Source organism: Ambystoma mexicanum, chromosome 5p (genome assembly GCF_040938575.1).
Source record: "Ambystoma mexicanum isolate Mex_15411 chromosome 5p, UKY_AmexF1_1, whole genome shotgun sequence".
In the NCBI taxonomy this organism is placed as follows: domain Eukaryota; kingdom Metazoa; phylum Chordata; class Amphibia; order Caudata; family Ambystomatidae; genus Ambystoma; species Ambystoma mexicanum.
The window spans coordinates 1,153,247,471-1,153,273,279 of record NC_090930.1 but is presented as its reverse complement, the minus strand read 5'-3'; the positions used below and the strand labels follow the sequence as shown (position 1 = coordinate 1,153,273,279).

General features: G+C 44.8%; 1 protein-coding gene across 1 annotated transcript in view; it reads right to left on the bottom strand.

Moving 5' to 3' along the window:
• GPLD1 (glycosylphosphatidylinositol specific phospholipase D1) overlaps window positions 1-25,809 on the bottom strand; it is a 701,308-nt gene that overhangs the window by 166,727 nt on the left and 508,772 nt on the right. The window contains exon 14 of the mRNA XM_069613627.1: window positions 20,824-21,010. Within this exon, the coding sequence (XP_069469728.1) occupies window positions 20,824-21,010 (187 nt within the window). The remainder of the gene's footprint in view (window positions 1-20,823; window positions 21,011-25,809) is intronic.

Here is a 25,809-nt window from a genome sequence, read left to right as displayed (position 1 = left end):
GCCGCGACGGGATAATGCATCCCGCCAATGTTGTGGTAGGACCAGGGCCCGGTTCAGTCCCACTTTTTGGAGACTGCCGGGGCCCGGCCGCGGCAGGCCCCGGCCCACATTAAGCACTGCTCTAAAGGTGAAGACTTGGGGGCCAGATAATCTTTCTGGAAACTCTAGTCTACCCCAAACTGCTGGGAATCCATCTGCATGTGAACACAGACAACAATGCAGAAGTGTTGGCCTGGTTGGGGCTCTTCAGCGAGGCTCAGCTTGAAGCCCTGTGCACAGCAAGTGAAGGGTCCACATATGGGCATGACCGCTGAAGTGCATGCTACTACCCCGCATGCTGAATTCAAAAGTGTCTCACTTGACTTGCAGAGAATTTGATGGACAATTGAATATAATGCGCCATCTCTCAAGTATGCAAAACAATGCTGGGCCCCAAACGATAGCCTGATCTCCACATTAAGAATGCTGTACATATGCCCATTTTCTGCGACAGAAGAATCAAAAATCCATTCCACACAGGCACCGGTCCTTTTCACACAGGCCGATCGAAAAGTGGATATCGTCAAGCTCACAAAGTCTCGCCTCGCCTGCCAGTTTTGCAGAAGCCCAGTTTCCCGAGCCTTGATTTGCCTAGGTGGGAAAGCACCATTGTAGTGCTCGCTCCGGGGCCTCCTCTAATACAGAGGGCACTCCTGCCATCGCCGTTCACCCGGCATACCCGCTTGCTCAAACTCCCACACATCATCCCGGCAAGGCCCAGCGCCTTTCCCCTCACACAACTGTGCTCCCTTCTGCCTTACTCTCAAACTGCTCCCTTCATCACACCGCAAAAACAACAAACAACACATAAGCGGCACCAACAGCAGACGAGGCTTGCCTTCGATCCGATACTCGCACCAAAGCTCAGCGCACAGTGTATACCGAACTGAAGCCAACAGTACACCACCTCTCTCACTATCCTACTCCCTGTTCACCTTACTAACCCAACTCGCCTTCTTGTTTGCAGATCCGCCTGAGCGCCTGGGGACCAATTCCGCTGGTGACGGTGCGCTATACAAATACCTTTAACATAACAACACTCCTCTGCATCCCAACGCCACCTTTCTGCCACCGCGTCCCCCTACCTATCTTTCCCATCCCCTGCTGCCGCCACCTCCTGCATGTGCAGCACATCTGCTATTTCCCGACAGGCAGCCATTTGGGGAAGGAGGTCTGTCTGCAAATTAAAGGTGGCAATAGTGGGTGGAATGTCAACTCTGATACCCTAAAGCCATACAGCACTCACCAGCATCCCTGACATCAGACATTCCCTGTTATGAGCACACAGGAGGTGTCCTTCACTGTTCTCCATCGCGAGTTCCATCCCCTTTTTCAAAACAACTTTTTTTAGCTTAGACGGTGAAATATCTACCGCTATCCCACAGAAACTCATCACCTCTTATGGCATCGGCTCTCTACAAAGAGCTTCTCCAACTCGAAACAGCGAACCCAAATCGATACATTCTAAACAAAGTCTCTCAAGAAATTCGCCCACATTATGGTGCCTGTTCCTATTCAAGATTATCCTAGCCTCAGATCACTAATATCCCACCAAGCAAGCACGACTACCCCCTTGAAAGTGATCCCTAATTCTAATTTAAAGACGGGCGCCCTTAAACTGCCTTAAAAACGACTTTCAGGGCTGAGTGTGAGATTTAAAGGAGGATTGTGTTCCGACTGGTACACAACCTACCAGCTTGACTTCAAAGTTCAGTGGATCTTATTCTCCAGAATGATCTCAGGAACTGCTGGATTGTACCACTGGCCAGTCTCGATATGATTTATAATGATAATGATGATAATGATGTGTTATGTATATAGCGCCTTAATCCAAAGCGCTTTACAGAGCACATGCCTGGCTCGTCGGGGCTAGAAACACTAAAAAGGGGTTATGTGCTTTTTATTTTGTGCAATTTGTTTTGCCATGCGCAGAACTTTCATCATTCACACCACCAATTGCAATAAAAGAAATGCCAAAGGCTAACACTTTTTTTGCACTTTATAGAGGAACATCTATGCTTTCAAGCGGCATTTACAATAAATTCATATTGAATCCGCCGGCTTTTAGCAGGTGTTAAAAACAGGCAGATACTATGGAGATCCAGCGACTTTCCACGAGCATCAAAAAGTGATGCTGCCGGAAAACTATTCGGTTCTGAAGACGGAGTGGGAATGTCAAGGGGCTACAGTAATCCGGTTCCATGCCCCCACTGGGCCTGCAAAAACGGAGAAAAACTCAAAAAGAGTTAGTAAAGCTGGCGTGACCCTTTCACGAACATGGTCCTCAAAAGGCCTCATTTTCCAGGGAACCACCCACCTTTGCACTTCCGGCACTTTGGTGTCCTCCATGCATTTTTTTCACTTGCACTAAAAAGTGCTAAACACGTGTTAAACCTGGCGAAAGAAGGTAAATGGGCTCTTTTTGCACTTCGTACTGAAAAAAGTAGTGTATGCAATTAACACTTACAGAAGGATTCTAATGGAATACTGCTACTTGTATTCCCTAAAAACAGATAGATACCGTAGGAATCCAATGGTTTTCCACCAGCGTGAAAATGTCATACTGGTGGCAAAACATTCAATTTCTGCAGGCGTAGCGGGGACGCCGGGTGGTCAAGGTAATCACAATCTTTGTCTCCACTCCATCTGCAAACGTGACAAAAATGCCCCAGATCACAAACAGGGGAATTCAAACGTTAGCACCACATTCTGTGCTCTGGGCACTTGTAAAATGATCCCCAAAATCTTTAAAAGTCAAAAGCACCCTAGCAGGTGCCATCAGGTTTGAATATACTGTCTTAAATGGGAAAAAGTGTTGTTTATGAACAATAATAACTTGAAGCCAATAGAGCGAGCACCCACATCACACAGGCCTCCAATTGAAGTGCAGCGAAGCAATAAGGTGAGCAGCTTAAATAAATAAATAGCCTTCAGATCTACAGGTAAGCACAGGGATGTAGTTAATGGATTTCACTGTATTTCTTTATTTGCACTTTCTTCCTGAGTGCGCTGTTCATAAGACATCTTTTTTCCGTCAGTGTCCCTAACCCTGGGCTGGAGAGACTACATGGCCTGCGGAAGCGCCCCTCGGTGCACAGGGACAGTGTCACTGCTTTTACACTCCACAGGTCCCTCAGTGATGCAGTGTTGGGGTGTGCAGTGGGTAGTTCTGGTAAACAGATCTTTATGTGAGGAAACACTTGGAGACCGCATCAATAATTCAATGCATATATTCCTGGACTGCTTGCCTACCCAAGATTGGTCAGATGGTTGGCAAGTACACCACAGAAGCAGACCAGGCGCTTTAGCCTCAAACCACCACGTTAGCCTGTGGATAGATTGCGTCCCGTGACAGTTAGAGTCAAGGATGTCGATACTTTAATTGAAGCACTAATGTTTTACCATCGAAGCAGTAAAGTTTTGCGTGAACTGTTAAATCGACTAAGTCGAAAAAATATAAACTCGGGAGTCTGAGAACCAGACATGTTTATCCTATATTAGCAAATTTACTCTAGTCAAAGAAGTCTTTCCTGCTTCTTTCAAGATATAACCTGGTGAGGCCATGCGGGTTGCGAAGACTTAAAGAATGCCCCACATAATGGATGCAACAAGACATAGCAAAAATGACCGGCCCGTTGACACATTTCCGGAAGTACCAGAACATCAAGATGCTGTGAATTGATGGCTACAGTGTGATATGTGCTCTTTCATAAGTTCCACTTCGAGAAGGGATCCAAGAAAAATTGCTCAAACATCTGTGTTCAGCCTGGTGTCACACTCAGCCCTCGATCTCACCTGTTTGCACCATGGACCAGGAAGTCCAAAAAGGGCGTAAACGGCGAATCATGACACCTAGAGTACACAGTTTAAAATCTCGCTAATGTGAATTCTGCTAATCATCCTTGTGAGGTCAAGATATTGGGTACCATTGAACTGGGCAACACTAAGGCCCAACTTTAAAGCACTTGGAAGTGGAGGAACCCAGCATGTACTACTATAACCCAGCCCATTTAAACATGGTGTCTGTGTGGAGTCTGTGTGAGTAGAGTTGTCAGTTGGTGGCTTAAGGAAAGCTGAGTGACAGGGATATGGTGGCCTTGGCAAATACTGACAAGTTTGATGTCTCTCCTGCATCCCCAAACCAAGGTCACGCATGTTTGACACTTAAGATTCGAAAAGCAGTCCCTCAAGCCACCAGCTTGACCCCATTACTGATGCCCCCTGTCCAGGCAAGTTCAGCTGGGGAGGCATCTGTACTAAGCAAGAACAATGGCACCAGAGCAGCAGTGTTGCATTGCCCGCGCCTCTGGAGCTTTGCAGGAGTGCAGTGACACGTGACAGTGGGGCCGACCGTTCCCTAAAGGGAGCAGAGCCCCTTGGGTGTCTGGTTGACATGATCTGAGGGGAGTGATCACTTCAGGGAACCAGGGTACCTGAGTCGAGTGTAGTAATGATAATGATTGTTATCATATTTCCATACAAGTATCACCCAACCAAAGTGGGTACTCATTTATCAATCTTGGAAGGATAAAAGGCTGAGTTGACCTGGCTGGGATTCGAACCTGGCACCTGGAGATAACACACAGATCGCAGCCGGTAAGGGGATGGTAAGGCCGTACTCAAACAAGAAGAAGTAAGGTGACATTTGTCATCACCCAAACTATTGGAAAAAAGTTAAAGTGCTCATCACTAGTTTTGGAAATGATTTTTGCGGCAAAGAGTACAGTACACAGGCTGGAGCTGCACATCCACTTTATTTTGTGGGCACAGATATCCCTTTCCTCTTCCCAGGAGCCTCACCCACGCTTGTCCCCAATGAGGTGGATTAGTCTGCCTGTTTATTAACTTAGGATACCTGCTCTCAATCCTCTCATTGGATATAAGATGCTGAAAGGGGCTACAGGTGATGTTGCTCAGGAAAGGGGGTGCAGAACGAGGATTGGGGATCACCTCCAAGGGAGTTAGTAAGTTCACAACCACTGCCATGTTTAAGGGAACCAGTATGTAGCTGTTTCGTACTTACGTGTTCCTGGTTGTAATAACAAAAGTGATTAGAGCATGTTGTAAACACACATTCGGCGGGAGTGTTTGTGAGCCACGGTATACACGCATTTCACCGCAGTATTTTTCATTGCATGTCTTTTCATCGCCATTTTTATTTGGAAAAAAAACTCGTTTTTTTTTTTTGGCGGGGGGTTAAAAAATGTAATATATGGTTGTGGGTGTAAGCGAATTAAAAAAAAAAAAAGGAGGACCTTTTAAGGGTTGCGGGGGGTAACCCCCCCCAAAAAAAGAAAAAAAAAAGCAATGAGTTTTTCGAGAAAAAAAAACAGCGATGAAAAAACCTGCGATGAAAAATACTGCGGCGAAATAACGTAGAACCGTGAGCCACAGGGTCAATGTGTCTTGCCGCAGGGTTCCTTGGAGAGTCCAAGTGGAAGCACGCCATACATGAACCCTGGGGCCTCTGATATACTCAAAACGATTCACGCAGGACACCGGGGGGTCGTGCTATGGCAGGCATGCACCTATACGTTGGACCTTCTCCTGTGTAGGTGCATGCCTGCCATAGCACGACCCCCCACCATCAAAGGATCATGCACACAATGGGAAGCCAATCCAGCACCAGAAAGACGCTGGGTGCACTGTTATATACAAAGGTGATATTATTGTTATATAGTTTAGCTGTACTGATGTTACCCAAATGCAGGTGATACTATTCTGCCCTCAAGAAAAAGCTAGAATCCTGGATTTCTCTCTCTTGTTTCGGCACAATGGATGCTCAAGAGAAATGGCAGATAATACATGAGGGTTGAGATTCACCCCTTGGGCTGCTCCTCAATGATATCGCCTGTAACAGCACAAAGGGCTTTCCCACTAGTCTGCCATTAAGAAATATTGGGTCCAATTCACAAGGGCTTTTCCAGGAGCGAGATTGCTAGTGAAAAGGTTTTAATTTAAGAATGTGCAATTCACAGAAATATATACGCCTGACTCACAGAACAAGGTTCTGCTCTGAGCGTTTCGTATTAAAGTATGCCTGGTTGAGCAGCATATGCTATACTTGAATAGCAGACAGCCGAAGCAGCACATGCCGAAGCTCCTGGGGACGTATCCGGGATGTGTGGGCGTGGCAAGGGGTGCATGAATGGGGAAGATACACACGCCCACAAGAGTGTAACTTTCCATTTAATCACAACACTTCGAAGTCTATATAAGTTTTGTGGACACACTTATAACTGCAATAGATGCCCATTCATCATGAATGAATGGAGCAATACATGCAATATTTGTAATTGCAGAGGCCCATGCTCTTATATCAGAACAGCTAACAGTCTATACATAGGTTCTTGACAAAGTTGATGACATATGGAAAGCAAAGGGCCTTGAGATTACTGTCACTAAGACCTAATGTACAGCCTTTCACTCAAGATGTTACCCTAGATTAGATATGAACCTGCATGGAGACGGGATTGAAAAGGTCCAGTCCTTTGACTGTTGGGGGGTGTTTTAGTCAGAGAGGGTCCTGGCGCCCCCAGGAAAACAGTAGCCTTGGCTAGACGCAAGGTCAAAGTTTATAAGCATTTTGGTAGTAAACAGACTGCACCTACATTAAAAGTGCACCGTGCCCATGCGGTCTATGCAGCACTCTATAGAGCTTAACTCTGGGTAAACCCCAAACACCCCTTTGACTGGCTGAGGTGGAAAACAGAGTAAGAGTGATATTGCGCCCATGAGGTTCCAACCACTTTTTCCCTCCAAGGACAGATTCCTGTTACTGCCACCACCAGGAACCTAGATTGCTACAAGTAGATTGACATGTTCTTGTCGACTGGATGGGGAGACAAGTCGGTCTCACCTGGGAGTCATTTCAGAACTCACTAGTGGTTTTAGCAGACTGCGGTTGAAAGGCAGAAAAGATGCGCGCAGATGATTCAAAGTTTTGGGTTCGTAGGTGGTCATTTATAATAATAACCACGTTTCTCTTTGACGTGGACTTCTAGTAGCTGAATGAGCAATCTCCCTAAAATGTATCAAATGTACTAGAGTAGGAGAGGTTGGATGAACTAATCTAAAATGATCTCCTGAAAACCTTCTTCTTCCTCTTCCTCAGGCTTGCAGAAGTGTTGTAAGTCTGCTGATTCACAGTCCTCAAAAGAAGTTTCTCCCACTTAGGGAGATCCTTTCTTTTCATGCCAGGCTGCTGGCTCAAAGCTATGCAATGGGATGTTTGGGGGTCCAGCTCTACTGCAAGAAATTGCTTTCACTGTGAAGAGGGGTGTTCCTTGCCTTCCTTGAATATGGGCCAGACGTGTGAATATAGAAACCCAAGTTACCTGGAATAAAACAGGGTACACGTTTCATAATCTATAATGGGGGGGTTTATTTATGAGAAGCTAGTCTGAGAATCTAGTCAAAATTCAATTATAGTGCCCATCGGGCTCATCATATGTACTTCAGACATTTGATATGGCACATACCTAGCTCCAACGAGCATGCAGGGGGCCACTAATGTTTGCACTTACATGCTGCTGGGTACCCTGCAAGCACTTTTAAATTTAAATGTTTACAAATCGTAGTGACAAAGTGAAAAGTAAAACAAGTGGAAACCCCCTTCACTCGTCACACTACTTGCAAATTAACAGCATTTTATAATGGAATCCACATGCTATTTAACAGGTGCAAATGCGTATTCAATAGGAATCCACTGATTTTATGTTTGCATGAAAATATTATGCAGGCGTAAAATGAAATGCTCTCCTGAGACGGAGGAGGAAAGCAAAGCAAAGATGCAAACTCTCCTGTATGCACCTCGTACGGATTGAAAGGGCACTAAAATGGTGCTGGGAATTTAATGGAGGTGTAAAAACATTGAGCCTAACTTTTTACGCCTCCATTTAATGACCCTTCATGTCCTGCTGAATGAGGCTCCTTAGCGTGCAATACTGCAGGGAGCAGCATCCTGTTCAAATCAGGGGTGGCGCGACGAGGTGCTACATACACCTGGAGCAAGTTCACTTGAACTGTCTCTTTATTTCTTTGTTTTAGGGATGTTTTTGCTATGATATGATTTGTTGATATCAGGTCAAAAGACCTTTTTAAAAAGAACGAACCAAAAAAAGATCAATTTAGAAAGGCCGCTCTGTGACCGTGCAACTATGACATAGAATCCATTTGTCTTAACTAACTCGGTTGTCAAATGGGACTGTACACTATAGCATACTTTACCTTTGTTGGTTTAATGCACTACCATTGTCTCTTTTGGACTCCTCCCCTTCCCACTTCCCCTAATCAGTTGTTTCCCTACTGCTGACTCTTTGAAACAACATTGTTGTAAATTGGCACATTATAAAACACAAATAAAACAAAAAGGATGAGGGAAGAGTAAGTATACTATACAACTATCTTTGTTTTGACATGTTTACAACCTGAGGTTATAAATATGTTGAGGTTCATACGCATCAAAACATTTTTTATGTAAGTGCCGAAGCTGTGGTAAGAAGCCATGTGTTCAGGTCCACAGGGCATCACCTTACCCACTAGAGTGAATTGTTCTCCTTGTCATACGCATAGAAAGCTGACACCCATTGCCCAGATGTGCATTAATGTTACAAGGTAAAAGTTCTAGGTGGAGATCCTGTTTATTTATTTATTTATTCATTTGTAAAGTGCACCGAACCCGGGGGTATCTGAGCGCTAGTTTGCGCTTAAGGGTGCTGGATTGAGGTCTTTGCAGTGGAAGGATACATTCATTAAGTACATATAACTTAAGGCTTGTTATCATAAGAACATAGGTGAACATGAAGGGGCAATGGTATCACAGCTGGTTTTGCAGATCTTGTGTGAATAACCAGGGTTTGAGGGCTTTACGGAACGTCGAGTAGGAGGTTTCTGATCTTAGTGAGAGCGGAATGGCGTTCCAGTGTTTAGCAGCTGCCACTGGGAAGCTGCAACACCCTGCTTTCTGTCGCTTGTATCTGGGGATAGTGAATAAGTGGGAGTAGGAAGCGTGTGTTGGTCTATTGGATTGCAATTTTGAGAATTTGTCTGCAAAGTATCTGGGCGCAGTGTTGGCCAAGAACTTGTGACTCAGGGAGAGAGTTTTGAATACAATACGCTTGTGGACTGGGAGCCAGTGGACATTACATCTGCGGTTGATATATGATTTTTTAGTGATATTAAGGTCACCTTTTAACGCATTATTTTGGATGACCTGTCGTTTTTTGATGGTGTGAGTGTTTGAGCCTGCAAAGAGGGCTTTGCATTAGTCTATCCTAGAAAGGATGAGGGCTCTGGCAATCGTGATGCAGATATCTGAACTCAGGAATGGTCTGCAGGTGTTGATGTGTTTGGAAATGTAAGCTGCAGCAGATGCAATAGAGTTGACATGTCTGGTTAGGGAGAGGAAGGAGTCTAGGTATACTACCAAGGTTTTTGCTTCTTTTGAAACCGTGATAGTATTCCCATCAATGATGAAGGATTTGTAGTGTTTACTGAGTTTATTTAGCCAAGATTGTGAACCTATAATGAGGAGCTCGGTTTTCTCATCACTTAAGCAGAGGCCATGCTGTGCCATCCAGGCTTGGATGGTTTGGTAAGTTTTTCTCAACAGGTTCAATTCCGTATTGCAGGTGCCTGTCATGGGGAGGAGTATTTGGGTATCATCTGTATAGTTGGTGTAGGTGATACCCAAGTCGTCCAGGAGATCAAAGAGAGGTGTAGTGAAGATGTTGTAAAGTGTCAGGGAGGCACAGGAGCCTTGGGGAACTCCACAGGTGACTGGGGCTGGATGGACCACTACAGTAGGGGAGAAGACCTGCATGGTATGGTTGGACAGGAAGGATTCAATCCAGGTTACGGCTTTTGTGGAAAAGAATGCGGCCAAGGAGAGGTGTTGGCAGGGGATTTGTGATCCCCAAGATCAACAGCAGCTGAGAGGTCCAGTAAGAGGAGGCCTAGTTTACCGTTATCTTTGATCTCATCCATTTGGGTTCTTAGGTCCAGTACAGCAGATTCTGTACTGTGGCCTGGGCGGAAGCCAGATTGGGTGTGCCCAAGAGGTGGTGGAGTTCCAGGTATCTTTGGATTTGCAGGCAGGCTGCTATATCCAGTATTTTTAGAAGGAAAGGCACTGTCGTAATAGGGTGATAGTTGGTAGGTATATTAGGGTCAAGCATAGGTTTCTTGAGGAGGGAAGGACCCATGCGTTATTTAACTTCATTGGTACAATCTCTGTTGAGAAGTACGAGCTAATAAGTGCAGTGATAAAGGGGTCAAGCTTAGTTGCACAGTCTTTAACTAGCCACAGTAAACCCGGTGAAGGGAGGCTATGAATCGAGAGGGGTTGGAGCCCGGCAGAGGGGGATCCAAAGGTGAAAAGTTGTCACCCCAAGATTGAAAGTGAAAGCAAAAGTGAGGAGACAGCAAGAGTGAACCCAAAGGAGGGATGCCAGAAAAGAAGTGTCCGAGCCCGGCAGAGGGAGATCCAGAAATGAAGCTATCACCTAAGTACTAGCAGTCAAGAGAGGTGCGAGCCCGGCAGAGGGAGATCCAGGGGTGAAGCCATCACCCGAGTACTGACAGTCAAGAGTGGTCCAAGCCCGGCAGAGGGAGATCCAGAGGTGAAGCTATCATCCAAATTTCAGATACATAAATTAAGGAATACAATACATGAAGGGTCAGCGACTGGAAGAGGGGGACTCATGGGTGAACCTATCACCCTATCTAAACTGTGGATAACAATTGAGAAGGGTGAGTGCCCAGAAGAGGGGGACCCAGTGGTGCATCCTTAGCACCCTGATGAACTTTCATTTGTTGAAGGAACTTTTGTTTTCTTAGCTGAATACTTAAGGCCCCTCGAAGGCAAGAAACTTTCAAGTTAAACGAGGCTTGGCTATCGACGGTCCTGAAAGCTACCATTCGAACTGTCGTCTCATTCCAGAGAAGCCCGACACTATACTGTGCTCCAAACTCCCATCTTAACCCGTGCACAAAACATGGGGAAGCGAGGTCCAGGTTACTGCATCCTGACATATTATTTACGAACACTTATTCCTTTTCTGGAGAACTATCCCACACCCCTTTTTGTATTAGTTGTGAGGTTTGGCAATTGGTTTCTTAGTATAGGCCTTTTATTTCGACCCAACGACACTAGGACTGCCTTGTTTTTCGTTTGATAGTCGATGCTTGCTCCCATCTTAGATTTAGGATAAGAATAGGCCTTTTTCCAACCTGCATACAGAATTCATTGTTCAATAAACACCGTTGAACTGTGACCACTTGTGTCTGTTTTACTTGTTGCCACCATGAGTTCCTCAAACTATACACCTTTTCAAAAATATGCCTGCTTTTACAGAGAGAGCCACTGCCATATTTCCTGCAGGATTGTACACTTTGTCCATTTGCATAAGGAAACTAAACATTTTCTACATTTTACTGGCCTTGACATCTTTAGAGTATAAATTGGGACTTTTGTTAGACATTTCTTTGTAAACTATGCAAAGCAGGTATTTCTATGTACTTTGACGAATCCCCGGATCTCAGCGGGGGGATCTCATGGGGAAGATTAGTCACGACTTGGGGAGAACATGGTATTCATATAACCCACCTAACCTGACACTCCTTCCTACCCCCCTCCCACCAACACTTTCCCTAGTGCACCTATATGTTTTTGTCATAGCACCAATGTAGGAAGTAGTGGGATGATCAAGAGTGTGGACTCATCAAGGGGCATGTATCCCTTAAGTAATTAGACGAGGGAGAGACCAATTGATTCCATGAAAGACCTCAAGATCAGTACTGCGATGAAGAAGTGCAGAAGCATAGAGAGCACTTGCGAGAACCTGAATGAACAGTCTAGTTTCTCTTGAAACATGATTGCACTGAGCCCATTCAAAATTGAAATGGGAAACTTTTCTGCTTTGGTCTTCTTCTTGTCTCACGGTTACTCCGGGGAGTGCTTCTCTCTCAAGCCATCCCTGGAGGAACCGTGAGACAAGAAGCAGACCAAAGCAGAGAAGTCGTTGCTGGAGAGGCTGCCTGCAGATGTAGCTGTCTCTATCTGGTTCACTGTGGATATACTGACCGGAGCCGTGGAGAAGCAGGCGTCCATGCACGAGAATCAGCTGGAATGCAAGGTCGACAGGAGACACAGAGCCTGCGAAGAAGCAACGCTGTGGAACCGCTGCAGCACACCAGAAAGCACCAAGGCTGCCAGCAGCCCGAAAGGGCAACAGAGACCCAGCGGCCAACCGAAGAACACCAGCAAGCCCCTTTCAAGTACCTGGGTTGCCAGGAAGGTTGGTGGACCTCCAGAAGGGCTGATAAGCATTCGTACATGGGTCAGGGACCCGCACCCTTATATGAAGAGTAACCTAAGTCATCTTCATAGTCACAGTACATGGCAGGATAGTGAACCAGTATTTCTGCACCAACTCAGGAGGAATACACTGGTCTGGGACCCAAGCCCATAAGACTGGGAGCTCATGGGAAGAGTGAACTTTTGAAGTGCAAAGCAAACCAGGGGAAGGGATGCATTCCACCTGGTAATATTGAACTGTGAATTGTGAAAGCAAAAATGGGCAAAGAAGTCATGGGTAAGGAGGCATTGCCGCTGGCAGTGTGAACTGCATGCTAAAATGTAAGAAGGGCGTGGGGGAGTAGAGTCATTCCGCCAGCCCTTGTAAACTGTGAACCCAAGAGACCTCAGGAGAAGGAAGCAATACCTCCTGGTGGTTCTCCCAAAGATTGTGTATTGTGAAGCCAATCAAAAGGAAGGCCTGGGGAAGGGAGTCATTCCCCTGGCACTGTAAGAACATTGAGAATAGAATACCTGGAGAAGGGAGGCATTCTCCAGGGCCATAAAAAGTGAAGATTGTGAACAGTGAAGCCAAACAGAAGACGACCCGGGGAAGGGAGTCATTCCAGAGGCACTGTGGAGACATAGAGAACCAAATACCTGGAGAAGGGGGCATTCTCCAGGAACCCAATAGTGAAACAAAACTATGGTCAATAAGGAATGATGTTTGAGTTGGAACTTTTCTTTTGAATGGGAACTGAAACTTTGTTTGTTTTTCTCAGAAAGGAACTGAGACCTGGAGAAGGGAGTCATTCTCACAGGAGTAATTCCCCCTACGATTGGAACTGTGGCTCATTGGCCAGAAGAAGGGAGTCATTCTCACAGGAAAAATTCCCCCTACGATTGGAACTGTGGCTCATTGTCCAGAAGAAGGCAGTCATTCTCACAGGAGAAATTCCCCCTACGATTGGAACTGTGGCTCATTGTCCAGAAGAAGGGAGTCATTCTCACAGGAGAAATTCCCCCTACGATTGGAACTGTGGCTCATTGTCCAGAAGAAGGTAGTCATTCAACACGATCCACAGACAGTTTCTTATTAGTTACAAGTGTGAGGGATAGAAGTAGGCATTGTGACACAACGGTGGACTCTTATTTACTTGGACATTCTGACCGATTCATTAGTTCCTCAGTAGAGGCTGGGAAACTCCTCTTAGTTAGGAAGAGATACGTTTCCATTTTATTTTTGCCTGAATAAAAGTGTTTGCCAATCACCGTGCCACCACTGTGTCAGACTCCTACTTCTACACCCTTACAGTACTTTTCTACATTTAAAAAAGTATTTTTATGTAGTATATAGAAATGGATGGGGATAGCTCAGTGAATTAAATGATTACCATTGATTATTGTGTTCCCAACGCAATACTTGTCCTACCCAACAGCTTTTTGGAAAGATGTATTTTATATTTTCATATTCATTTAGAGTGCGGTTTGGTGCATCACATATCCACGTTATTAAACACAGACAACTGTGTCTAAACAATGCAGAAATATTAGTATGTTAGTGCATTAAACATTGGAAGGCACAACATGGGGTCTACTGGGTGAATTGGACACAGTCAATTAGGCACAAGTCCCGGTTCTCCACTTGACCAACATATGTGATCATGGAAAAATGGCTCTTCCTGACAGAGCACACTTTCCACAGACTTATCAAATTGAGATCAACAAAAGGAACTCAATTAAGTTTCCACTATAAAAAAAAAAGCACGAACATGCTGAACCATATATCTGGCATTTCAGGCTTTACCTGTCAACATACAATGATTATACATGGCATATGAGGATTATCCTGGTATACGATGACACTATGGGGTATGTGAGGAGACAGGAATGAGTCGCGCACACAGAGGACTCATCGTTTTTGGTTATAAACATTTATTGAAACAAATGGGGGATGGAAAATGCCTCACTATCCCTAATCTAGGAAGTATTTCCCTACCTCAACCAAAATCAATGGGTCTGTCCTTTGTCAAGATGTCCAAAGCAAAATATGTCCTGTGTCCCGAATCCAATTCTGGCCCTCACAATCTAAAGCAAACTCTAAGGTGCAAAGGGTATTGTCTCTGATTCTCAAAAGTGCACAAAGCTTCCAATACAACACAAAAGTTCAAATCCAACGAAAAGGTTTCAAATGGACAATGTACACAGTTCCAGGGAATGGCTCCCTTCCCCAAATTCCTTTTACTAATATGTAAAATTCAAATAAAGAATAGTTAAAGAATAGTTAAGTTCCTTTGAACCCAAGAGGATCACTCCCTCCTCTTGGCATGTTCACAGTTTGTGGGGAAATAGCTCCCTTACGCAAGTTTATCTTTACCTTGAATATGATTTAGATCCTAAGGGCGTGCATTTTCCTAGGGATTCTTCTTTCACTTTATTACACTTTACATGTGGATCCCAGACTCACAGATCACCTGGTATTTTCCCTTGCCAGGCTCTTCATGGCAATGTACAATAGTTCACACCCTCAAGGGCATGGGTCTTCCTTGAGATTCTTTTATACTATATGTGTACCCACACTTGGTTTGCCTGGTGTATTCCCCTGCCAGGACTTTCATGCAGACTTTCAAACACTTCTCTTCACCTGGTGTACTCTCCTGCCAGGGCTTTATTCTACTAACACTCAGCTTCATGTGGTATACTCTCCTTTTCCTTTTCATCCATGAAACAACATTAGCCCACTTCTGGCTTATCCACCCTTGTTTCACACAGTTCTTTTCAATATTTGCTTCCTCTTTCATCAAAGGGTTCTTTGTTCCTTTTCCAATTGCATTCCCTTTTACTTCGCTCTTGCCCTTGAGATATGGGTTCAATAACCCGTTCATAGTTTTCTTCACAAATATGTTAACTTCTTAATTAGCCTCCCTTTGTGTCTTTCACTTTATTTCCATGAAGTGGTATACTTTGTCAGTCAACCTTATAACCCGTCTGCCTTCCCTGGGTTTACCAGTTGCTCTCTATGATCCCTTGCTTCGGTTTCCTTCTTTCTGCAGTATTCTTATGGAGCAGCATATGCTTGCAGGCAACCTGGTAACCAGTCTATCTTCCCCGGGCTTACCGGTTGCTCTCTGTGATCCCTTGCTTCGGTTTTCTTATTTCCGTGTTATTGTTACCCAGCAGCATACGCTTGCAGGCAACCTGCAAAGCCGTCTGTCTTCCCTGGGCTTACCGGTTGCTTCTTGCGTTCCTTTGCTCTGGGTCTTCTCAACCTGCTGGCTCAGCTTGCATCACAACAGCCGCTGCACTCTCGCTGTGTTCCTTTCTACAGTGTGTAGTTCCCGCTGCCTTCTGTTCTCGGGCAGCGAACCATCTGCACCTGCGATTCTCTCTCCCACATTTAGGCTCGCTTCCACACCATCTCCTATGGTGTGGTTCCCTTCAGTGTGGTCCTTGGGTTGGCACAGGTCGTGGTACAGCCCAGCGTCTGCAGTTCTCTCCTCTCCTTCTCTCAGTCAGCTGTAGCGGACAAAATTTTAAACTTCCTGGAATGACTGCATAGTCTCCAGAGACGAGACTGTTGCGTTAGTTTACCAGTCTTAGGACCTCATTACGACCCTGGAGGTAGCCATGCTGCTATTTGCGGCATGGGTACCCCCATTCCGGGTACCGGGTTCCTGGAATTGGGAAATACCGGGCCATTCTGACCTTGGAGGGCCCGGTATTTCCCCATTCCAGGAACCCAGACCCTGTACATCCCCATTCCCATTCGAGCCAATGGGCATGGGGAGGATGCAAACAACGGGCCCGTTAATGATGGGCCCGTTGTTTGCATCCTGGTCTGCTCGCGGGACCCGCTATGGATGCCTGGTTTTACCAGGCGTCTTTACCGGGTCCCGCGAGCAAATTGTGGGATGTTTTTACCCATACATCCAAGCCCTACCATAAACTTGTGCAGTACTGGCATGGAAAACATCATGATGGCCAGAACTCCCCAGAGAGTGCACAGGGAAAACATGAAGAATTGGCTGCCACCCATTTTTGCCTATGTTGTGAGCAGAGGAGGGCACTGCCTAAAACCACCATTGGGCTACACACACAGTAGCCTGAAACCATTGGGAATGGCAATGCTGATTGCCAAAAAGCAACTCAGAACTGTGGGGAATTAATTTTCTTAATCCCAAAAATGGTTGCAATACCGGTACTCACCACTATCAGAAAGCCGGCGTTTTAAAACCACCAGACTTTTGTGTAAAACTGAACAGAGGAACCCGAACCAGGCCAAGGAAAAACTTGCTAAGAGGTGGATACAATGTAAAACTATATTCTGAAATGACTTGAAGGAAGTAATTATTTAATGTACATGTAAAAATTGTAAGTTTTGATTTAAACTGGGAACTAAAGTGACATTTAGCTGAATTCTGCCTGACAACTACCCCCGACAGGAGAAACCTGCTCAGCCACTCTTCCCAGGCCTGGCTGCATCCTGCTGCCCCTGCCAAAAGGAGCTCACACCTCCATGATTGAATTAAGGGAGGGGACCTGCAGACTGCAGGAGGTTGAACAAAGCCTTGTCCTGGACTCAGGCCAATGTTATATTGGGGGGCCGTAAAGTGGCTTCCTCTTGGGAGAACTGGAAGGGGCAGTGCCTATGCTAGCAGCTGAGCTTGGGGGAAGTGGATAAACCAGTTATTCCACCCTGTGATGTGGGAAGCCACACCCCTTTTTGACCAGGGCATAATTTTTTAAAAAATGGATAATTCATAGTACGGACTTGTCAGAATTATATAAGTAATATCATTATTCTTGTGATTTTTCTGTGCACGTTTTAAGAGGTGTTAGGACCCTGTGGTGTATTCTGGGGGGTTGATAGCAGAAAATAGGGTCTTACTCCAAATGTCTGCATGTTAAAAATCTGACACTTTATCATCTGAAACCCATATCCCTGGTGCACATTTGTGTAAAATCTGGAAAGGTTTAGAGGTCATTATCTGGATGAAAAGGGGAGAATTCTGTCATCAGTGGACACGACATCGTACAAAGACAGGGATCGGATGGTTTGGTGCTACAGAAAATATGTTAACTGGACCTATAATATGAGAAAAATGGTACATAGATAAATATGTATTTGGATCAGAAATAGATTTGTGTGCAATTTGACAAGGGGAGGTTCCTCTGACCATAAAACCTACAGCATCACTCTGACACTCAATTTCTTTCCCCCAATCAAAGGAGAGAGGAGGAACGGGCCAATGACAAGTAGAGAGGGGCAGGCTTAGCTAGGCCCAGGCACACACCCATTTTCAAAACACATAAAAAGAGACTGCTGGGACAGGTAGAGACATTCAATTCCATTTGCTGCGGAGCATGCTGACCGACGACTTCACATCCAGAGATCCAACACTTAGACTTCCAAGCTAAACATAGACTACAGAACTTTGAACCTAGAAGGCCCACTGCAAGCAAACGTATTCTCAGCAGGCCTTCAGAATCCAGCAAACCTAACCAAACTATTCAACAGCCGGGTGAGCTGTCTGAATTTTTTTGCCAAGAGCAATTGCCAGAGAGAGAACCAGAGACCCAGACCGCTGTGAGCAGAACCGGTGCCTGATTGACCCGCCGTATCCAGAGAGGCTACACCAGCAGAGCAGAGCTGACCCAGACCGCTGTGAGCAAAACCAGTGACCCAGATCGCTGTGAAGTGCCGAGACCAGAACCGGAGTCCAGTCCAAAACCTGACCAGATCCGTGGGGAGGCCCATTCCTGCCCAAAATATATTGTGAGTACCACCAGAACTGTGCAGAACCCAATCTCTTAGTTAAAATAATCTAATCCAAACTATTTTAACCTAAGTAGAACTGCCTCCTAGAAATCGTGTCATCTGTCATTTTTAAAGCTGCACAACTGTCACCTGTCAATTCTGCAGCTGCAAGCTGTCACCTGTCATTTTGAGTTTTACTTTAAATCCGAAAATCTACCTTTATTAAATCGTCCGTATCTCTTGAACCGTTTGGGCTAGGAACAAAATTTAACTTTCATCTGAAAGCTTAGAATCTAGGAAATTTACCGCGATTTGCAATTTGGCCCGATTTCTTCATCTGTAGAAATCAGCAGCTTTTTTCTTCTCTTTGCTAAAATTCGTTTGCAATCTGCTAATCATTCATAGAGTATTGTTAAAGTGAGCCTGAACTAATATAAAGTAGCTATCACCTACCCTGAACCTCTAGAGGGAATTAAAAGCAATTTTAGCACCTTTTCACTTCCTTGCAAACCACATTAAAGTAATTCGCCTGTGTTTAAAACTCATCCCTGTTTTCTCTAAGCTTGCTGGGGGAACTGGAACTGTGTATTGCATTATAAAGTGTGATTTGTGGGATTCTTGAAGACTGTGTGCTCTCCTTCCATTTCTTGTATTGCATAGGGGGGGAGTGAATTGTCAAAAGAAAAAGTGATCATATTACCTTTTGCTAAAATCATAACAAGGCATTTCTGTACTGCATTTTATTCCATCTTGCGTTTCCTTGAACCATATAAAGCATTCTTTCCCACCTTATTCTTCTGTTCCTATTCATAAGTTACCTCTTGCTGCTCATATTCACAAGTGTAATATCCATTATCAATTTATTTATAGAAGTTTGATATATATATATATATATATATATATATATATATATATATTGTTTAAATTTTCAAATAAACCTTTTAATTTGCAAAACAAACCTACTTCTTGGCTCAGTGGGGTTAGGGGGATTCTAAGAGGGGGGTGTTATGCAAGGGTTGTCATCCAGAGTACTGAACTGGATATAAAAATACATCAATAAGGGTTTTCCTCAGCATCCCAGACTAGGCATTGACTTAGCTGTAGTGTTGATTGAATATCGCTTACAAAATCTCGTAATGAGGCGATAGGGGTTTAACGGGGCCGGCAGCTCTACCGGCCCCGTTAAACCCCTACCGCAAGGGTCGTAATGAGGCCCTTAGTCTTCCTCATTGCTCCACTGCTCTTTCTTGCCTCAGCTGTTACAAGACTGTTTCTTGAATGGCATTAATGAAGCTGATACTGGTCCTCATTGGGAGTGATCCTTACTACTCCCTACCTCTTCCTCGTCCCAGTTGTTAGCATATTATTCTTTGTGGGCTGTTGGGGAGTACTAAAAGTAGATCTAAGAAGAGGTTGATGGAGAGTGTTACAATATGCCATGACGGTATGTGGAATAGAGGAAACATCCGTAAAAACGGAATGGGGTATGTGATTTCCTCCAAAGATATCATGTAATCCCTGAGGTTCCCCTCCCCCAGGTGGTCCTCCCTCATATAGCCGCCCCCAGGGTCAGGATCAGATAGCGTCTGGCGTCCCCTGGCCACATAGAGAGAGGCTACCTCAGGGAAAGGAGTGATGGCATCCTCAGATTCATCACAGGTAGATGAGGTTGCATTTTGCATTCTAGAGCGCTGCCTGGCATGTGAGGCAGTATTGAGCACTTTATGACTATACCTGGCATGTTAGGCTTTAAGAGATAGACAATGACAGTGACTGGCCGTGTGTGGCATTACTGCCATATTAAAGAAGTGCTCCTTGCCTCTTATGGTTCTGCTGGGTGGGTCCCTGCATATCATCATCCATTACGTATTGGGAAAGCAGTATAGTTAAGTCAATACAGAGTTGAAAACTAAAGTAGCAGTACATATTGTTTTATTTATTACACACGTGTAGTCTTTGTTACTGGTGAGATGTCATTTCCTGTTATGTGGGCAGGGCAAAAGGTCATATGGCATCACTTTCTGTGATGTGGTTAGGGGCACAAAGTCAAGGATGTCATTGTGCAGGTGATGTCACTTCCGCTACCTATGGCATTTGGGTGATTTGATGTCTGTCAGTGTACACTTACCTGCCACCTCACTACCACTGCGCACCTTCTTCACGTTCATTGCCGCAAATCGCACAGATACCTCATCCGGCATGGAAATGGCTCTTTTTTAGCTTCTTTTGCATTTTATCTGGCAGCCATCTTTGGGCATTCCGTTTTATTTATGTAGGAACACTTGTTGCCAGCATTTTTTCATGCATTTATTTTTTTACATTATCATCTCACCACTTTCTGTGGGAACTGATAAACATAGTTCCAAGTGCGGCTACCTGTACAGGGGCTAGTGTTCCCACACCCTTGTCGAAGGCACTCGCAGTGGATTATTGACTCAATGAATGTGTTGTAGGTTTAAGTTAAACGACAAGCTCTTCCACAGTTTTGGTCTAAGAGAGGCTGGCATTTGGTCTCTGCGCCACATTTTTCTCTACACAGAAATGTTGGTGCGTGATGCAGAGTGTTTGTTTCACTTGTGTGCATAATAATGGCGGTGGTCATCCTGAGAATGAATCTGTGCTTAGATTTATGTTTTAAAAAGAGGTCAATGAGATTCATCGTGCTAGTCTTATACTCAACGCACATTGCAATATAACATTTTCAGGGTAATGGTTAGTGTTGGCTCACCTGAAAACCCTCCAATAGAACGTCAGCATCCTTGTCCAGATCCATGCTGATTGGAGGCAAGCCTGATTCATTGCTGTACACCACAAACACTCTGCCCAGCTGAAAGTTCCCCTGAGTGCTGTACCCAGGCGCTCCGACCACCAGATCCTCATACCCGTCCTGGTTTAAGTCTGCGGAGATCATGGCCCTGTCCAACACAGATATTGAAACGTCAGCTCTTCTTACACAGCACTTAATGCTAGAGGCTGAATGCTTTATGTGTGCTACACATTTGCTCCACAGTGAGGTACAAGATACATCGCTTTGACCAAGATCACACCATTTGGGCACACGCGAGAGCCTGAACTGGTCAAAAAATCCTATACAATCAGGAACATCGAATCTAGAAAGGAGTATCCCTAGTTTCTATTGCAATCAACACATACCATGTACAAGCAGGGAGTTTCTCATCTATATTTGCATTTTAGGCTATCAAAATCAACAGGGTGCAAAGTACTTACACATTTACTACCTTATCTATTATTTATGCTATGTGGTGGGAAATACATCCGTTCCTTCTAACTGTGTTAACCTAAATGTGTGGGGGGAAAAACCCACCGTAATGAAGAAATGCAGGAACCCTTTTTTGAGATTTCATTAAATGCATATTATTGCTATGAACCTCTGTGGCCCCACTCTCCCTCATTTGCCCCCCTTAATATGAGGTGTGGGTTCATATTACTTTGAGATAGGCAGATTCTTTCTTTCTTTGGTGTTCCCTTTAGAAATGGCCAGCACCCTCAGAACAAAGAATTTCTTTTCATCTGAGATTCCAGGTGCAAAGACAGTACAGAAGAGTGACTACAGTGGCGAGGAGACCTTTGAAGCGATTCGAGAAGGGAGGCAACAGGTTGAGTTATTGGACGGAAAAGGACTGTCCTTATGAAACAAAATGCTCACCTCCTTGAGTTCAGTGGGCATTCACATTTCAGAAAAATGCTGCACAGGTTGCTTGAACTTCTGGACATCTGTGGACCATCCAAGTTTGTTTCCTTGCCCTTGCAGAATTGTGTTGCCTCTGCATAATTTTCCTTGGCTTGTTTGCACTCGTCCCAACTCCCCCTCCCTTGCACTTAACTGATCCGGAATGTCCCAAGCATGTGTAGGTTTAGACCCCTCTATCCCTTGTCCCACCCTCTTCGTTTCCCCCTTCTTCCTCTTGGAGTGCTATGAAGCGACTGCACGCTCAGTTGGTGCTTTACAGTGCACAAAAGGTAATCAAAATAAATAATGAAAGGAGTGCCTCAGAGACGTCTTGGCTTATAGGAAGTGCTGGTGAAGAACATTGATTGAACAGGCAGGGTTCTTTTTCTAGGATGGGGTGTCTATGAGACGCATGACTCGAGGGCCAGAAGGAGCAGAACAGTACCGAGACAAACTATTGAAAGTACCTCCAACCCAGGCAACCTGGCTAGATGTCTCATGTGCTAGCTACCCAGTGTGCTCTGGAACTGTTTGTCAAACAGAGTGCTATGTTGCTGCAACGTGTGGGATGTTAACACCAATGTGTGGAGATGCTTCTTGAGAAGTTGGGACAAGTATTGCTCCATGGCTCAAAATGGCAGACACGTTAGTCATCCACAAGCTGGACAAGCTTCCCATAGTCCTCCACCACTGCTCCTAACAAAAACACTATAAACGAGAGAGAATGGGTTAGGACCATGGCAGCTTAGGGATGTGATTAGATATCCACTGATAAGTGTGGATCAGAGATTTGATCAAACCCCAGAGAACAAGGCGGGCAGGCTAACATAATTTTAAATGAATTAGACTGAAGTTGAAAGAGAAGAATATCTCTGTGAAGACTAAGGGACATGTAGTCTGTGATTGGCTTGGAAGAGCCCAAATCTCATAGCGAGCCAGATTCTCAGGACAGTACCATAACGTGCATCGAGGGGGAGAGTTTGGTTCCTACTCTGAAGGTAGAGTTAAGTAGGTGAGTAAACAACAGAATAGCAGCCGATCATCTGCGGAGTGGCCCGTAACAGTATACACCAAGGGTAACCACAGTTTACACAGATAAATAGACTACAATTAATAATAGTTTATTGGATTTGGGAGTGAGAATTTAACCCCATTTTGTAAATAATAATCTAGACTAGGAACTCCACTCACATTACAAGATTTCTTCCCTCAGCCAGACCCCCCTCGCCACCACCACATCATCACATCACTATTTCAGTGTATTAAAATGTAGAATCAAAAATGAATACTTGCAAAATAACTACCTGGAATACAGGTTAAAAAGACCAACTAAACGTTTAGAAATAATCTGATGTTTTAACTAAATAACGAAGCTGATATTTCCATACGGCCAGAAAGTCATCTTGCTCGAGCAGATTTGAGCAAAATCACCAGTAATGGTTAAGTACCAAATTCTACAGTGAGTATGTTAAGCTCACTAAAAGGGGTAGCATCTTCATGCATCAAAGCATATGGTTAGGCCAGTGACGATCAAAGTAGACCTGGATGGCCTCTCAGGGCCCGATTCTTATGTAGACGCAGTGAGCGTGCTATATAGCATGCTTCACTGCGCCTTTTCTTGACGCCCGGGCACAACAAGTATTCCCAAGTGGGCCTGGGCGTCATCGCAGAGGACAACAGTACCCTGGCTGCAATCCACCTGTTTCTTTGGAGAACGGGCGGGTTGCAGAATCTCGACAGCACCGTCGTGAAATAACGAGAGATTAGTAATTTACAAAAGTGTTGCCGCGATCAGTGTATGAGAAAATCTGTTTCATCAATCTTCAGAGGGAAGCACGTGCTGTGGAAAAAGTATTTTAAGAGCTTGCAACCTCGAGATTTTCACTTAAAACGCCCAGTGGCTTTGGGGTTGCAGCTCGGTGACAAGCAGAATGGACTTTATAAGGCATATTATGTACCTCCCAGTTAACTCGCATTCTCTTTCTGCTGCTCCTGCCCATTGTCATAAAAATGAAATGGCAAACAAGTGAAACGTCCAGTACGCGGCAGGATTACTCCCTGGGACCGTAAATACAACCATGGTGCTTTCATGCAATCCGTGATCCTTGTGGCACTCATCCACAAGAACGACACCAATTTGGTGTCGTACTTCGGCGCCAATTTCAGGCAGTTCCAAAAGTGGAGGAGTGCCACATAATGAAAATGCCGGTTGCTAGGTCGGTTTTCAGCCCTTCCTAGCAACGGGCACCCATATTTCGAAAGTGGCACAGTCAATCCAACTTCGGAAGAATGCTCCACCTTCAGAATAGGTGGTAAGTAGCGAAAAGGTTGCTAACGCTTTATGCAACCTTTTCGTTACTTAACACCTTGATGAGAATCGATCCCTTAGTGTTTACTTCGCTTGAGTTAAACGGGATACCTCAAACTCTAGTAAGTGTTTATGTGTCTAGTGTGAGACCAGATTTTAAAATGCCCATAGTAGGTGCTTACCTCCTACCAATGCCAAATCGTCATAATGGGAGGGGACCATAATATATATCCAAATAAAGCACTGGACTGTTCCAGCCTAAGCAATGACCACAATGATAAAAACAGGCAGGGGGCTAGCTTCGAAGATCTGCTTGGGCTTTCAGATATTTGGAGACTAGTTAATACAACAAAGAGAGACTGAACATGCTTCTCAGCTCCTCATCAATCACACTTGAATATAGACTTGTTCTTCACATATGGGAATGCAACAGGAACAACCATTCGTAATGATGTAGGCAATATCCTACTCTCATACTGTGCACTGGTGGACATTTGTTTGCAGCTAGGCTTAAAGATGATACCAATTTGGCAGCTAAACTTGCTCCTTCCGGACGACAATAGAATTAGGACCAAAATGTGATTTTTCTAGGAAACATACATGTAGTGAGTGACAAGCAAAGGTATACTCTGGTACTTGCTTGAAGTGCTTCTGCCATGGAATGCTAGTGAAAGACTCTGCCAGGCAGGAAAGGAGGAACAGCAGGGAAATGGCAACATCTGAATATGGCAGAGGCCAGAAAACAACAGTGCCTCTTCAAGAAGAACTGGAGAAAGTGAAATAGGAAATAAATAAAATACATTTAAAAATCAGAGTAGAGAAGTACACCTTGCTTAGAACACAACACAAAAATCCTTACAAGAAAATGGGCAAAAAGGCTTGGAGACCTTGGGCCTCAGCACGAGTTTGGCGGTAACCCTTAAATGTGGCGGTAGCGCTATTACTGCGACATTTAAGGGTCTGCCAAATCACGGCTTCAGCTGATTTCCCCCCAGCTCTTAGCTGGGGGGAAATCTGCTGGAATTTCGCGCTCTTACCGTCGGCGGGAAATCCGCCGGCGGTAAGAGCGCGAAATTTCCCCATTGAGCCCAATGGGGAATGGGCATTTCCGAATGGGCTCAATGGGGAATGGGGATTTCCAGTTCCACCAAACCCATGATCCGGCGCTAATAGCGCCGGTGGGTTTGGCGGTAGGGCACATAACGCCAGCGCTATTAGCGCCGGCGTTACCGCCCAACTCGTGATGAGGCCCTTTGTGTGAAAGATTATTATACCCCATCTAGATGAGTTTTTCAAAAGGTCGAAATGGGAGCACAAATATCCATCAGATCCTCAACATCACGCATCACAACACAAAAAGCGCTGACCATAGCCTGTTGATGAGTCTAGCTGCAGAGAAGTCCTTTGACAATGTCTGTTGTAAATTCCTATTCTAGTCTCTGACTAAGCGACTCAGTGTTTATGTACGAGGGCGCTTACACAAGGTGAGTACCAATGCTTGCCCTGCCATGACAAATTGTGCTGGGCAAGGGAACAAAACAGGGATGTGCTTTGCCTCCCATTCTGGTTTCTATTGTTATAGAACAACTAACGCAGATCATAAGAGAAGACAACTTGATCCATGGAATCAAAATAGGAAAGGCTGTCATTAAATTACAGTTATATATGGAAATGCAGACGACATCAGCAAATGTCTAAAACTAAACTTAAATGTA